The sequence below is a fragment of the Lampris incognitus genome, chromosome 7 (genome assembly GCF_029633865.1).
Source record: "Lampris incognitus isolate fLamInc1 chromosome 7, fLamInc1.hap2, whole genome shotgun sequence".
In the NCBI taxonomy this organism is placed as follows: Eukaryota; Metazoa; Chordata; class Actinopteri; order Lampriformes; family Lampridae; genus Lampris; species Lampris incognitus.
In genome coordinates this window covers 25,578,553-25,594,537 of record NC_079217.1, presented here as the reverse complement: position 1 = coordinate 25,594,537, position 15,985 = coordinate 25,578,553, and the positions used below count along the sequence as shown (strand labels likewise).

The 15,985-nt window shown below is 40.7% G+C and overlaps 1 protein-coding gene and 1 non-coding gene across 4 annotated transcripts in view; both read right to left on the bottom strand.

The window, feature by feature from the left end:
- arhgef12a (Rho guanine nucleotide exchange factor (GEF) 12a) overlaps positions 1 to 15,985 on the bottom strand; it is a 48,568-nt gene that overhangs the window by 23,217 nt on the left and 9,366 nt on the right. For 2 of the 3 annotated variants that reach the window (XM_056282971.1, XM_056282972.1), the window contains exons 2-5: positions 9,341 to 9,361; positions 8,360 to 8,451; positions 6,442 to 6,507; positions 1,245 to 1,343 (exon numbers count right to left, since the gene is read on the bottom strand). In XM_056282971.1, the coding sequence (XP_056138946.1) occupies positions 1,245 to 1,343; positions 6,442 to 6,507; positions 8,360 to 8,451; positions 9,341 to 9,361 (278 nt within the window). The remainder of the gene's footprint in view (positions 1 to 1,244; positions 1,344 to 6,441; positions 6,508 to 8,359; positions 8,452 to 9,340; positions 9,362 to 15,985) is intronic. The other variant, XM_056282973.1, reaches the window with a different exon arrangement.
- On the bottom strand, positions 3,625 to 3,730 carry LOC130116216 (U6 spliceosomal RNA). The gene has a single exon (XR_008810563.1). It is a non-coding gene; the product is annotated as a U6 spliceosomal RNA (small nuclear RNA).

The window sequence follows — 15,985 nt, the reverse complement described above, 5'->3', positions numbered from 1 at the left end:
TATTTTTATTTGAGTCTATACATTGATTTTTAGGAAAATCCCACTCGTTCTACCTTTAAAAATTTGATTTTTTTTTAAGGCAGCACCTCAACTTCAACTGTTTAAGCACAATTCTCGTTTTTACTTTTAAATACTTATAAAGATAGATCAGAGGTAATTGATACTTTGTGGGACTTGAAATGACTACAGAAGATGCAACCACAGTCTTTTACTTTATCTGCAAGTCTTAACATCTAGGATGGAAAATACACAAGACAGTTTCCAAAGAAACTTTTTTTTCCGACCGAGATGCCATTTTCAACTCAAGAGCATCACTTGGTCTTGCATCATCTACCATTTAATTTCTTATCCTTCCATTTTCCCCCAAAAGTTTTGTTTTCATAATTCCCTTTCAAAGACATTTAATAATCAATGAACTAGAAACCATATCTGACTAGTGAGACTACTTACTACCCATTTGCTACACATACGTGTATATGCACCATCTGACATGGTTTTAAAAAACAGAAATTTAAGTTTTTGTGCTGCTTTGGTAATCTCTTTTGATTATACCAAGTCTCACCTTAGTGATACAGGCTTGTAACTTGAAGAGATGCAGCATCAGTGCAAAAAAGAAAAGAAAAAAGAAAAACTACAGCAAGATTTTGAGGAAAGAAAGTCATAGGCTCATCACTATGTATTTGGGGGGAAAAATGGGAACGTCAGTAAATGCATTGTTATTTTATTTTTTGTATTTTTTGTAAATGGAGACGTAGGAGGCCCAAAACGTGGTCAAACACTGATAAGGGTGAAATATGCTTACTCTATCTGCGCCTGCCTCTAAATTGTAATGCAAATTATCTGCTTTCATTTTTCTGGGACTTGTTGACAACCCGCATCAGTCTTTGCAGGCAATGGAAGTAAGCTGGGGATTGACAGTTTCCTGTTATGGACCCCTTTTTAAAAGGCAACAAGACAAACCAGTGGCTAAACCCACTGTTAATCTACTGATGAGTAAGAATATAATGAAGTCTAGGAAGTTGACACATTCTAGTGTCAGGATTAGTAGTAAATTAGACCAGCAGTTGTTTTAGAAAATGCACAGTATTTTACTTGCAGACTATCAATTACCTCTCACATCTATGAATCTGAGTTCAGACACTTTGTGGGGAGCAAACAAAAGGAGTCGAAATCAATATCATAACAGCATAGTGCAGCAATATAGACTGTGGTAACTCATTCTATCTTTTTAAGCTCCATCTTACCTTCTTTGACGAGCTGCACAAACACTGGGTTGTCACCGCTGACAGTGAGCCCGAAGCCATTTTCATCTTTCTGGATGATTACACATCGCTGGACCAGACCTGCAGGTTAGAGAGACAGAGACAGAGAGCGAGAGCGAGAGGCTATATGAAGGTATTTAATAGAATGAGGATATTACCTGTGGGAATGTACTTGTGTCATTGAGACCAATTCACTAACTGACAGCTTCTTTGAAAATAAAAAAGTCACAAAATTCCAAAGAGATGCAGCATAATTTGATCTTATTGTGGCAAGATGATGCCTGCAATATCTGAAGTTCCTGATACAACATTTGGAGCTGCAATGGGAATTGATAATGTACAAAAATGCCACGATGACCTCCACAAAACTAAATCTTAATGTTCCTTTCAAAATATTTTAAATAACAGTAAACACAAACCTGAAAGACTTGTATTGTGCCCATTACATAACCTACTGTTATAGTTCAACAATATAACCCATTCCACTTGCTATTAGGAGGCAGTATGGATAAATGATGGATGAAAACTGGGTTTCACAGAGGAAGCGAGGGAGAACCTTGACTTGACAGGTCAGTGAACATGACCATCTCATGTAGTCTGTTGTTGTAAGTCTTGTGTCTTCTATAGATAGGCTTGCACACTGATCAAGCTCGTCTGGCATGGAGGGCTCATAAATAATCTTGCATGCTCATTTTTAAAAGGGATGCATTTGCTGGCTAGATAGCATAAAATAATAATTATCTATGTTGGTAAAATCTATTTAGCAAGTGTAAACTTCCTCTCTAAAATATAGTTACAGATCCTCCACTACAATGACAATCTACTGCTGTAATACAACAGGCATCCAAACACTATGGGTTGTTATTTTGATAGGGCACGGGCAAGAGTGAGGAATGTTACATTTCAGGTTCTTCAGTGTTGTGTTGAATTAACTTTGAAGCATTCGGCTGTAATGCCAGGATGAGGAGATAGTCTATGTGAGGTTTAGGCTCATCTAACATCTGGTCAACAGTCTGACCTGATGGACAAAATAGAACTAAATATCAGAGTAGATAAGTAAAACATGGGAAAAAAAGGGACGACAACACTCTTCTATAAGACGGAAAAAATGCTATCATGTTATCAAGAGCAACGCTTGACTGAAATGATATCTCCCCTATGGAAATTAACAATCTAACACAATCTCTGAACCGGAAGGCTTTTTTTTTTTGCAGCAAATTCAGTGACCCTGTCTGAGTGAGGTGACCCTTAAACCCAGCCTTTTTCTTGCTGTGTTCAGGGTGTCTCGGTCAGCTTCAACCAGAGGTGTGTGTGTCGTGTCAATAAGCACAGGACAGAGTTATAGTGGGGGCTGGAAAGAGGACAGAGCACACTGAGAGTTTAGAGACGCAAAGGCCACAGGCTGGGGGGAGGGGAATGCAAAGAAGGGGGGGGGGTGGATAAAGCTGTGGGAGCGGGGGGAAGGGGGAGGTAGGAGAGAGGGCTGAGGGGGTCAAGGAAACAGAAAGGAAGCAGCGCGGGTAATAAAGGTGGTGTGAAGTTGCCTCTAGATGTTGATCTACTGTTGGTTTTTATGCTAAACGGGTTGCTAGAGATCTGGGTTGGGGTTTAACAACCATGACGAGTGGAGGACTGCCGACTTCATTAGTGATCAGGCTTGTCCATCAAAGCTAATGCATTTTTTAAAGGTTTAACCGATTCTTGATCACCACTCCGGCTCTTGAACATGAGGATGTGCCCTCTGGAGGATAAGCTGACCTTTACTGTTGACTCTACAGTATACTCTTCGACCAAGACTCAAACAATGACAGGAGCCAAAATAATTTAAGTACATCATTAAAGGTTGGGTCAAGTGAAAAGGCTTCTTTTCTGCAATCGTTACTGTTTAATGACAATTTGGTGTAAGAATAATGCACTGGGGAGTACATCTTTTATTCTGGCCTCATACACAAAGCGGATCTTGAATTCTCGCCATATGAAAGACTACAAATACCTTGGTTACATAAGAAAGGTCACTTGGATTTCAAATGGCTGAATTTATGGATGTAGTTATAGTGGTGCTGTAACATCACTTGCTAGCTACTGCTAGACTCTACTACAGCCCATCCTAACATGACGTGATGTGAGCAAGCTGTTTTTTTAATCACTTTTGGTACTTTTCATTAATCTGTTCTAACCAGCGCCGCATGACAGTGACAAACAGTGCAGGAGATGTTTTGCTTTGTTGAGAAATTGCTTGCTTTGACTCTATTTTTTTTAAATCTTTTTATTGATTTTTGAACCAGTGTTGCAAACAAAACATTGTTATATATACAAAATGCCCAATTGAACTGGTTTCATACATATATATAAACAGAAGCTAAAAAATGAGGAACGCTTCATGAATTTGCGTGTCATCCTTGCGCAGGGGCCATGCTAATCTTCTCTGTATCGTTCCAATTTTAGCACATGTATTGCCGAAGCAATACGCTTTGACTCTACTTCAGCAAATTCTGCTTTCTTGTTTCAATGGAAATGAGGGGCCAAACAAAGCTAATGCCTACTCCACAAGATGAGTGGTTCCTGTGTTTTTGAATCTGCGACAATATCAGATTGTGTCTAGATATTTTGATAAGCAAATTTGCCAGGCATTCACTCCCTCACATAATGTATATCTGGAAGCAGTGTTAGCTGCAGTAGCAACAAACAACTTGTAGCACTAACCAGCCAGCTAACAGATACATAGACTACAATGCTTGTACATTATGCCAATTTATCATTCACTAATGTCCTGTAATTCTTGAACTGGAGGTTGATCAACTTCACATTCATATTCTGGGTCCAATTTTGACTCATTTCTACATGGCTGAATCGCTGCCATATTTCCAGAAACGCTAGCCAACAAAATTTAACATACCAGTGTATGAACGCATGTGGATGTGATTTCATTTCCCCTGTAAATCAAAATTTGAAGGGGAGGGCCTTATCACTTTGGGCACACCCACTGCTCAGACAGGATTTTTTGCATTTTCGTGAAAATATATAAACGTGTTTATTCTAATGAATTCTTGCAGAAATTTAGCAAAAGTAGATGATTTGCGATTTGGAAACATCACTGTATCAGTGTTTAGTAGGGCCTATCATATTCAAAGTCGCTGACCTGACCTTAAAGAAGACTGATTTTTTTTCTGTAAAACAAAACATCTCTGAAATTAGGTGGTTAACCACTTGTTTATGATTGGGGAATTTCCCTGTAAGCTTCTGCAATTTCTTAGTGCTGGGCAACAAGCAGAAAAAGGGGGCAAAGTGGTAAAATTGATGACAAGGTTATATTAATAAACTGTATAACATGCCCAAATAGTTATCAGCTAAACTAGTGCTCCTGATGGCAAAATGTCTTAGTGTGTTTATTCATTTGTCTGTAGCTTGTTTATTCACTGAATACACGATGTTAGTGTAAACCATCTATAAGTGATTTGGACAATTACTTAAAAGGACAGAGGTAGCTTTTCTGTTGAAAGTGTATGCATGTACTCAATATTATTGATATAAAAAAAAACCCAAATAAAACACACACTTGGCTGAATTCCACAAGGCCAAGCAGTGGAGTTGGTGACCTGGCATGAATATTAGGGGATAGGCTATAAAGCAGAGTAGATGAATAGTTTCTTCTTCTTCTTTTTTTTGGGGGGGGGGATTCCCCCCCTTTTTTTCTCCCCAATTGTATCTGGCCAATTACCCCTCTTCCAAGCCGTCCCGGTGCTGCTCCACCCCCTCTGCCAATCTGGGGAGGGCTGCAGAATACCACATGCCCCCCCGATACATGTGGAGTCACCAGCCGCTTCTTTTACCTGACAGCGAGGAGTTTTGCCAGGGAGACATAGCACGTGGGAGGATCACACTATTCCCCCTCAGTTCCCTCTCCCCCCCAAACAGGTGCCATGACCAACCAGAGGAGGTGCTAATGCAGCGACCAGGACACATACCCACATCCGGCTTCCCACCCACAGACACGGCCAATTGTGTCTGTAGGAACGCCCAACCACGCCGAAGGTAACATGGGGATCGAACTGACAATCCCCATGCTGGCAGGCAACCGAATAGACCGCCACGCCACCTGGATGCCCCTGAATAGCTTCTTTTAATTATCCTTTAAATGTGCCACCTGTTTCTTGTATGAGAGGGATGTAAGGTAACTTTTTTTTTAATCAATATACACTGCTGGTTCAGATGGTGACAGAAAACTAAAAACAAAAAGTCTATAGTTAGCATGTGGCATACGTGCTTATTGCTTGTGTGCGAGCATCATATTAATATTATTGTGAAAAAAATTGCCATTAAGCATCAGTTATTTTGAAGGATGGTGGTTCAGGATTCTGTACAACTAGGGCTGACACAAAGTTCAATATCAGATGCATCAGATAACATTCTGTTATTGTCATATCATGATGCACAATTTGACTGTCTAAATAACTTCAATCTATTGCCAAGAATTTCTCACAAAATGGAGTCTGAGAAATTTGAGGAAGTAATATTATTTGAAAACTTGGTTTGGTGCGATACATTACCCAACAGTTCAATGTGATAAACCTCAGCTGGATTCGTAAATATGCAAAATGTGTATATGTAAGGAAATATCATGATACATAGGGCCTATGTATTGTAGAAAATTCCCTAAAATTGTCGTTATATTAGCATTTCCCATAACGCCCAGCACTATATGCAGCCTTTCAGCAATATTTCTAAATGACACGTTTAATGTCTGGACCACTTGGATCTGGATATACCTTTGACTCAAATCAACTGTCTCCAATGGAGTTGTTCTTGTACCACATATTTGTTTACCACAAATTGCTAATACCAATGTTACATACAGCTATGTGATGTAGCATTGTTATACACTTTTTCTTATTTAATGCAGCCCATTGGCAAACCAGGAAGTAAGTTTTCACATTCACAGTTTGTCCACTACTGACATCAGTTGGCATACACAATTTCTGTGATGTTTTAGAGACACACAGGAAACTGCTCAGTATTATAGATGGAATGGAATGTCATCCTACAACATACACAGAAAAGATAAAGTAGAAAATCATGATTGTGTTTAAGATTAAACACTTAATGGCAATTTCACCCCAGGGTCTACAGCAGGCAAGATGAAACCTTCACACCACCCATCCTAGCAAGAGCTTCTCCTTACCACAGGACTCAGGCTTCCCCTCCGCTAGCACAGTGCTGCTGCCACTCTTCTGCACCACCAGAGCTTCTGCCCATTGTCCCAACCACCATGCACAGCACAATACAGTGCAGACACCATAGCAGTGCATGTACACACACACAAACACACACACGCACGCACACACACACGCGCGCAAAAGAACCAACACAGGAAAGGAAACAAAACAGGAAAGAGAAAATCATGAGGAAGAAACAATCATGGGAGAAGAAAAATTAAATGACCATTTAGGTAGCCTTACAAAACATACCAAAAGACAATGGGATGGATTGGCAGGAGTGTGGCTACTAAAACTGAACTAGTTTAGCCTTCTTGAACACAACAGGCTATGTATGTAACCTCCAGCTGAAGTCTACACTGTGCCACCAAAAATGCTCATGACATGTTAAGGGCAAAACCATTTCAGTTTAAAGATAAACTGCTTTCCATGCATTCATTATGGTCTTGCCTTGGCTGGCTGGCTATATAACATTAAAATGTCTACATTCACTGCTTAATATTTCAATCACCGTGATAGGCTTAACAGTGAGAACAACAATGTACACTTTATATTTTCTTTAGCCAATGTTGCCAGTTGTTAATAAAGAATCCGTATTTAACATTAGAAATCGTCTATTAAAACGTCACTCCATTTTAAAAACATGACAGGAAAGGAAGCATGAGGAAATACTCAGGGAAAGATTTGTTAACAAGATTATGTAATGAACATAGCAAAAAAAAAAGAGAGAGACATTAAGATATGGATTCAGACGATATAAGCATGCAAAAGAAATGAGAGAATATCATAAATGAATGCAGTCTAGAAATGATAATCCAACAGGGATTTGAGGAGGCAGGTTTTTGTAAAATAAAGGAGACATTGCTCTTTGCTTTGTGGCTTCTGTACACTTTGCTGACTAAATGAATCTGAGAGAATCTGAACTGACAGTGGCGAGTGACAGACAACAACTGAGAGCATGTTTTATGTAACTGCACAGAGGATAGATCGTTTTTGTGTTTTGTTGCATCAAACTGAGATAAGCCACGAGGCTGTACAAAGGAGTGTCTCAGTCTTGCTTTGAATACAGAAGCGTTTGGAACACCTCCAATCAGACTATCCTGTATGCTGACAAATTCCACCACAAGGAATGTCCCCATATCAAACATTTAAGATTGTTTGTTCCTGAGCTTTTACGATTTCACCCCAAGATAGACCTGAAACTGCAGCATCTCATTAGCATTAACAGCTTTTTGTTCCCTTCAAGTATGCATCACGGCCAATCCAAAAGCTTCAGGCATGAAAAACCAACAATGCAGATATTTAGGCGAAAAGGCACCGACCGATTCATGTGGGCATTTAATGTTCACCTGCAGGTCTAATGGTTATATAGTCAACTCCTCTGTGCAATACAGAGAACTTGAAAACTAAAAGGCCACTTAGACCTGCAAAATAGCCAAGCTATAAAGAATAAAGACATATTCTTCTCTCCATTATCTTAACTGTTGAAATAAAAAAAAAATCAGTCCAATTTCTGTTACTTCAAACATGTCATATTCTACAGATTAGAACTCCACCTCAGATGCGACCATACCAAGAAGAAGTGTGTCGACATACAAACAGCCAAAGGGAGCACAAAACATACAAGATAATGCACACCACCCATCATCACCCCATTATGCTACGGGCAAACCATGAGCAGTGTAATTGTGTAATTGTGTGATTACAGTAGAGGGAAAGTGAAAGAGAACACAAGAGAAGGGGAAAATGAGAGACAAATACAAGAAAGACAAAAGCTGAGGAGAATAATGACAGACACAGTATGTGAGAGAATGATAAGGAAAAGATTGATGGCAGTAAGAGGAATTGAAAGATGGTAAATAGAAAATGAAAGGGGGAAGTTACCTGTTGGGTCAAATTCATTAGAGGGAAGTAGGGATTTATCACTTTTGGGTTTCTTGTCCGGGGGATGGTCTTTACTGAGAATGCTGCTGGTTCTAGGGAAAGAGACATATGAGGCTATGAGGAAAACTAACAATTCTATATTACAGTCACATACCACTAAATAGAAGAAGTAGTTCAACAGAGTCAAACAGCTTATCATTTTGGACAGGATGCATTCAGTTATCAGTAGTGCAAGGTCTCTGTAGTAGGCCTACACAGAATAGCTTGTGGCTTTCTTCTATAGCGAGCCTACAGACTACCGGTCACCAAATTTGCACACCATAAACTGCAGCCCACTGGGGGCTCTAAAGGAAACGGATCAACAAACAGAATCTTCAATTGTTCACTTCAGCACAGACGATAATGACTCAAAGCGACCTTCAACTATCTGAATCATACTGAGCATGCCTACTGTATAATGTGATGGCTAGAGAGGATGTGGAGGTGGCTCTGCTGCCTGCCCTGGGAGCAGAGCCAGAGAAAAGCTGCTCCTCACAGTAGATGCCACTAGGCCAAACCCGGGCTTGAACCTCTACAGATTATGTATTGCTGCTTCTGCCTATACCAGCCCTAACTGTGAAAGGCCTCTGTTCTGTTCACAGTATAAGGCAGCAATCGGCTGCACTTGGAAGAGGGACCCCTTTGTCCTTTACAGTGTGTGCGTGTGTGCATGCTTGTGCGTGTGTGTGTCTGTGTGTGTCTGTGTGTGTGCGTGTGTGTGTGTGTGTGAGAGAAAGAGAGAGGGTATCTGTAGTCCAAACTCTGAAGACCACTGTGTTGCCGCAAACCAGCCATACTGAAAACTACCCCATTTCCTTCATCTGGTGATGTGTGTGTGGGACCCCATCTGTGCATGGGTGTATGTGTGCGTCCACAGTAAAACATTAAAGCTAGCATGCCAATGCTCCTGCTTTCAAATTAGGATGTAAAGATTATTCTTACCTGTTTGCTTTCTTGGGAAACCTGCAAGATAAAACAGGGGAAACCATTATTATCCAAAAACAGTGATGTAAGAGAATATTATGCAAGATACAAACTAGGCTGCCCACATCGTAGAAATGAGGAGAGTGAAAAACAAGATGCCTTGCCTGCTGAATCTCCTTAGTATATGGGGGTAAACATGATAATCCTGACCAAATATCAGCCTCCTTCAGCTGCAGATTAAAAGCTTTTCGAGGTCAAATGTCCCTCTGCCTCTCTGATCTGTGTGTGTGTGTGTGTGTGTGTGTGTGTGTGTGTGTGTGTGTGTGTGTGTGTGTGTGTGTGTGTGTGTGTGTGTGTGTGTGTGTCCTCAGCTTTTCATAGGATTCACAGCTTGACTGTCATAATCATATCTTAATCACATCCGTGGCCCGTTTTCGTCGTGGCAGTCTTCTGAGACTGATTAGTGATGAAAAGATAAAATAAGTCACGTAGCCCGTCAACCTTATATTGAAAAGGGGAGGATTTCCAAGAAATTATTGATCAATCTAATGACTAGCTGTTCTGTAAGATACGTCCAATGTATGAATATTTGAGCAGATTCTGTGTGACTTTGTCGTTTGAGGAAGAGGGCAAAGAAACCCTGATTTCAGCAAATGGCTATCAGAGCAAAAGCCTAATAAATGCAGACGCCTAACTGACTTAACCCACAGATCTATGTCTACGGAAGACTGCATTAAATCTAAAGCTATTAACATTTCAAACACACACATTACATCAGTACACAACAGAGGTAAGAGTAAGCAAAGACTTCGGCAGACAAGCCTTCTGTAATGGGGAGGCCTTTCTTTCCTCTAGCGACAGTGCGTCCCATTCAGAGCCACGAAGGGGCAGCTGAATGGCCTGTTTATGAAAATGCCCTCTTCCTGTAATAAGTTCCAGAGACTGGAGCAGAAAACGGCTAGCTTTAACTGATCCACTCCCTCAAAACCTCCAAAATGGAAAGATGGAAAAGTCAGCAAGAAGACAGGCTGGATAGGCACATGTGCACACACATGCCAGAGGGAGGCAAAACTGAGTGGGCAGATGTTGCTGTTGGTTAATCACAGGAACAAATGAAAACACGACGAGCAATGCAAGAAAATCTAAGAGGCTGAGTGATGTGTCACAAACCGTCTGAGCTGCGCAAGACCAATAAAATACACTTTTAAATATTAAATTGCAAGTCTACACAGGTTTTAATTTTGAGTACTTTTTGAGTAGGTGAAAGGCCTTCATTTGATCAGACAGGCCCTGAGAAGTAAATTTCAGTCCAGGCTTTATGCCTTATAGTAAAGAGACCTGCATCCCAAATGTCCTAGGGGCACAGGCTGGTAAGACGTGGCCTGACCAGGACGCTGGGAGGGCTGAGGAATGGGAGGGAGGAGGTGGGGGAGAGGAGGGAAGGGTGGTGATGGACAGAGTGGGAGGAGATGGAGTGCAAGAGGAGGAGTGCAGTCGGAGGTGGGAGGAGTTTGAGATGAGGTGGAAGAGAGATTATGAGTGAAAAACAAGGCACCACAGACGGGCAAGAGAAAGGGGGCGTGTCTCTAGAGCAGTGGTTCCCAAACTTTTTAGGCAAACGCACCTTCTTTCTACATCCTGACCGGGTTGATGCACCCCCAATCCCCCACACCTTCATAATAAAAAATAAAAAAAATAAAAAAAGCAACATAGCCTAGTTATAGCCACATTAAATGAATCAAGTTTAATCATGGACAAATAATCAGAACACGCGTAACAAAATATTGGAGGGATTGGAACAATGCGCTCTCACATGAATGAAACTGAAACTACACTGCAACAGTTTCAATGAATTGCAACAAAGTTACGCACAAACCTTAAGGGATGGGTGAGGGCGAGGTCACACATACAGCCTCAGAGGCAGGTAAGACTTCAGAAGAGGAACCAAGTATGCGCACATCCAGAAAACATTATCAAGGTGCAAGACAAAAATTGCAAAACTAGAACAAAGGGGAAGGTTCTGCACACTGAAATGCTCCCAAAAACTAATTTATTCAGTGACATTTCGATCAAATAGATCTTCCTCAGGCCTTCATCAGGTTTGACTGAAACGTTTGGGAGCATTTCAGTGTGCATACCTTACTCCTTTGTTCAGAGGCAGATAGGCCCATCATGAGAGAAGATGGGGGAAAATGCTGTCATATTTTCAGCCACATCAGAGACAAATTACATCAAGTTTAAATTACAATTAACAGTACATAACATATGGTTATGAAAATTAGAACACCAGTAATTTGAATCAAATTGCAATAAAGTTACACACAAGCCACCACGTAAAGAACAACACATTACACCATCATTACGTTTTTCCTCTCACACACCCCTGAGAGACAGCTCAAGCACCCCAACGGTTACGTGCGCCACAATTTGGGAATCCCTGCTCTAGAGGCAGGGATTGTCCTTGGTAAGACACTAAACTGCAACCGCAAGCTGTAGAGGGGTAGCGCCTTACCTCAGCAAGGGCCCTTTGGCTAAGAACGACATCCCTACTGATAGAGCTGGTCTTCCTGCATGCCTGTATGGTACTTCCCATGGTGCCCAGTCCAGCCAACACATTGGGATAGGAGAAGGGAATTCTGATTTCAAATCCACCTGCTGCCTTGTGGGTTGATGCTTCTTTAGGCAAAGGCTAGGAGAAGGTAACTCTGAATTCAAATCCCTGGGCACAGTCTACCCAGCTGTCAGTACCCGGAAAGGGTAAACCATGGCGGCTCCGCTCAGTCAACTTGGCAGCGGTTCCGGCAACCGGCAGCTGTTTGTCAACTCGGCAGCAGTTCTGGCAAAAAGCAACAGGATTCTTCTGCAGCCGTCTCAGCTACGCTGTGCCACCGAACAACAGAAAATCTTGCCAAGGGACACTATAGAGCACCAAATAGTGTCGTCATCTAGGGTGCAGCCTGACATTTGAATATGGAGATAGTGAATTATTATACTATCTTTGAATTAACTTGTGTTTTACTCGTTTCGGGTAAAGGATGTATATATATATATATATATATATATATATATATATATATATATATATATATGTGCTCTAGAGCAGCGTTTCCCAACCCAGTCCTCAAGGAACACCTATCCTGCAGATTTTTATTGTAACTCTGCATAGGTAGTAGCCCTGCTTGTCCTTACTCAACCAGTCATCTCACAGGACTTAATTATGCAAGGTGTGCAACATCTGACATAATTCATTGCTGATCGGTTGAATAACTACAAACAGGTACCTATTCAGGGTTGCAAAGAAAATCTGCAGGATAGGTGTTCCTTGAGGACTGGGTTGGGAAACACTGCTCTAGAGGCATCACTCTTGACTTGTCTCTGGTCACTACTGTCTTGCCACTGACAGAATGGTTCATTCAGTGAGGCAGCTTCTCTATGTAGTAGCCCACTGGGCTACTATTACAGTTCTATGCCTTTAATTGAAAGACATCTGGACGAGACTTTTCTTCAAAACTTAACTATAACAGTGTGTTCTAAAGCATGGATTACCCAAATGGGAATTAACCCTGACAGTGATAATGACGCTCTATTCAATGAGCTACACAACTGCCGGCAAACATCAACATTATATGCACATGCATGCTACCCATTTAAAATATTTTTCTTGTACAATAGTTACTCGAATTGCCTGACAAATGGTCAGTCTCTGCTGGTCTCAACTGGGCTTGCAAGCCACACAACTAACTTTCTTGCAAGTTCACAAACATTCTAGCTTGCAAAGGCTCTGGTTGAAAAGGCTTTAATAAAGAAAATTGTACTCATTGACATGAGATATGTGACAATATCAAGCATTATTAAGAAAAACCACATAAACATCTGCAGATTTATCATCTGGACTGTTGCTGATAACCATTTTCCAGTTTAATTGGAATGACATAATAAACACTACTCATATGAGAAATAAGTCCAAATAAAAATCAAACAGCATAAAATCTCGAGGGTAAATGAAAAAAAATCATTAACTGTTTTCATTCAAAGATATTAAACATGTTCAGAGGTAAGTCTTGACAATAGTTCATTCACTGTGAGGTCAGTGGGTGAGAAGACCCATTCTGTAACAATATGTAAGGTATGACTTGTTGAACTTGATTTGTGTACAGACAAAACAATATATGTGAGGGTATACTATTCATGAGCGTCCATCCCTGGCATTAACCAAGGCTCACATATACTGGCAAACTTTGTAAAACATGGGACTCAAAATAACAAGGGTGTAAGAATTTTACTAATGTTTTTGTGTGTGTAGTAAATAGTAAAGAATGGGAAAAAATACAACAATAAAGGCTGGGATTACATTGCAAAACTACAGACGCAACTTGGTTGAATTATTAAGTAGCAAGCTATGGAGGATCGTGCAATTTTCTCGTTGCCTGCAGCATTTGCACTAAAAAGTACATAAAACACTTATTTTACTGCATGACAGAAGACAAACTTCTTCTAAAGGCCTCCAGCGCTTTACCTGTGCCCCCATCCACAGGGTTAGTGGTTGTGTCAGGAAGGGCATCCAATGTAGAATTCTGCCAAATCATTAAGCGGATTGACAAGACCATACCGGATCGGTTAAGGCCCGGGTTAACAACGACCATCACTGGTGCTGTGCCCTCACAGGATACCAATGGAAACTATCAAATCCGCTGTGGCGACGTCTGGGAAACATGGAAGAAGCCGAAAGAAGAAGACAAACGAAACTAGACGAGTGCACTAAGAGTGCAGCTCTCTGCCAGGCGTATCTCCCCTTCTTTGGTGCTCGGACATGGCGACAAAAGCACCCCATTTTTCCCCTACCGGGAGAAAGGACAATACAGAAGCACTGCCTGCATATTTTCCCTTCTCCGGTGCTCAGAGTTAGATGAAAAACCAGCTGAGAAGTTAGCAGTCAATTGTGGTTTAAAACAGGTTTTTCAAAGGTTTTCAATGACCTTAACCCCAAGAGGTCCTTGATCATACAGTCAAAATGATTAGGCTAACAGGTCCAGTAGTACGCGAGATTAGCAGCCCACAGGTACATGCACACACGGACAGAAAACCCAGTGTTTTTCCTGCCATTTATAAGACTTTCGTGCAGCACCCAAGTCGACTGAATGGGAAATATGGAAAATTTAAAAAAAAAAGTTTTAATATGCAGCGCTCAACCTAAAAAAATCTACCTATTAAAATAATTTTGCCTGTCGGTCTGTGGATGCACATCCTTCTAGGCCAAACCTTCCACATTTACAACCAAGTCTAATATGAACTTGCACTTTCCAAAAAGAAAAGGTTTGCTATGTGATCATTTTTGTCTAACCCTACCCCTGTCTCATTTTCATAACACAATAAAACTGGGTAAACCATTTACACTCATGCATACATGACTCACATCTACGGCTGACTCAGATTGGGCAGCGGTAAGAATATGCAACACTTCTTGTTCTGACTGCAACCCAGAGGAAGCTGTTCCTTTTGCATTTTTTGGATTATCAAAATTCTTTTAATAGCTTTTGATCATGTTGCTGCCCAATCCGAATCAACCGTAAATGTGAGTTGCGTATGCACACGGTTGACTTGGATCAGACAGCGACAGAGAGCAGCGTTGGTCGAGGTTAGCTAGAGAGTGAATGAAGAGAGGGAGGGAGCAGCGATAGTGAAAACAAATGTTTTCCAAAGGTTTTTAATCACCGCAATCACAAAAGATTCTTCATCATACAGTTATATCTGTGCACAAAAAGATTTAGGCTGATAGGTCCAGTAGTTTGTGAGATTAGCCGCAGATGCAAACGCACGTGCGCACATACACACACACACACGACCAAATGCATAATGAATAGCTGTTGGTTAATAACATAACATAACATAACATAACATAAAAGCTGTTGGGTAATAAGATAAGATAAGATTAGATAGGATAACATAATTTGACATAATGTCAGCTAGTTCATTTCACAGTTAACTTTCTATAGACCCGACAGGAAATACGTAAACTACCAGGAGTACAAATTGCAATATTTAGATATAGATAGTGTTTATCCACTAAACTTCAAACTCCACAAAAATTCTACTAGCACTTTTTTTTTCCGGGTCCATGTCATTCATTTATGCTTGTTGTCCATCGTATGCAAATATCAGTTGTGACAATATGCTACTGCTTGCCATACTACTTAATATGAATGTCATCTCACATGATGTCAGCATTTTAATTAGCTGTTACAACTGACTAATTACAAAAGTTCAAGAGTTTCAACTCTGCAGCTTGTTGACATCTTTTCAGGGAAATGCATGGGTGCTACATAGTGAAATTGAAACTCAGTGTACAAAAGATGCAGCTTGATTGTTTTCAGATGAATACAACCAAAGTTGCATCAAAAATTTGCATCTTAAGGCCAGCATTACATGTACATTATAGACTTCTTAGAAGAGAACTGTTGCCTTTATGAAGCACTTTATGGATTTAGGCACTGAAACGTTCCTGAAAAATTACTGTTAATTGGGCTCAGTGAAGCTCCTTAAATGAAACAGACGTATTAACAAATCTGTGTTCTGCTATAGTTCTTTGAATATCTAGTGTAGGTCGCAGACCGAAAAAAAAATGCAACTCTGGGGTCATAAATCTTTCTCCTACAGGGGCATTGC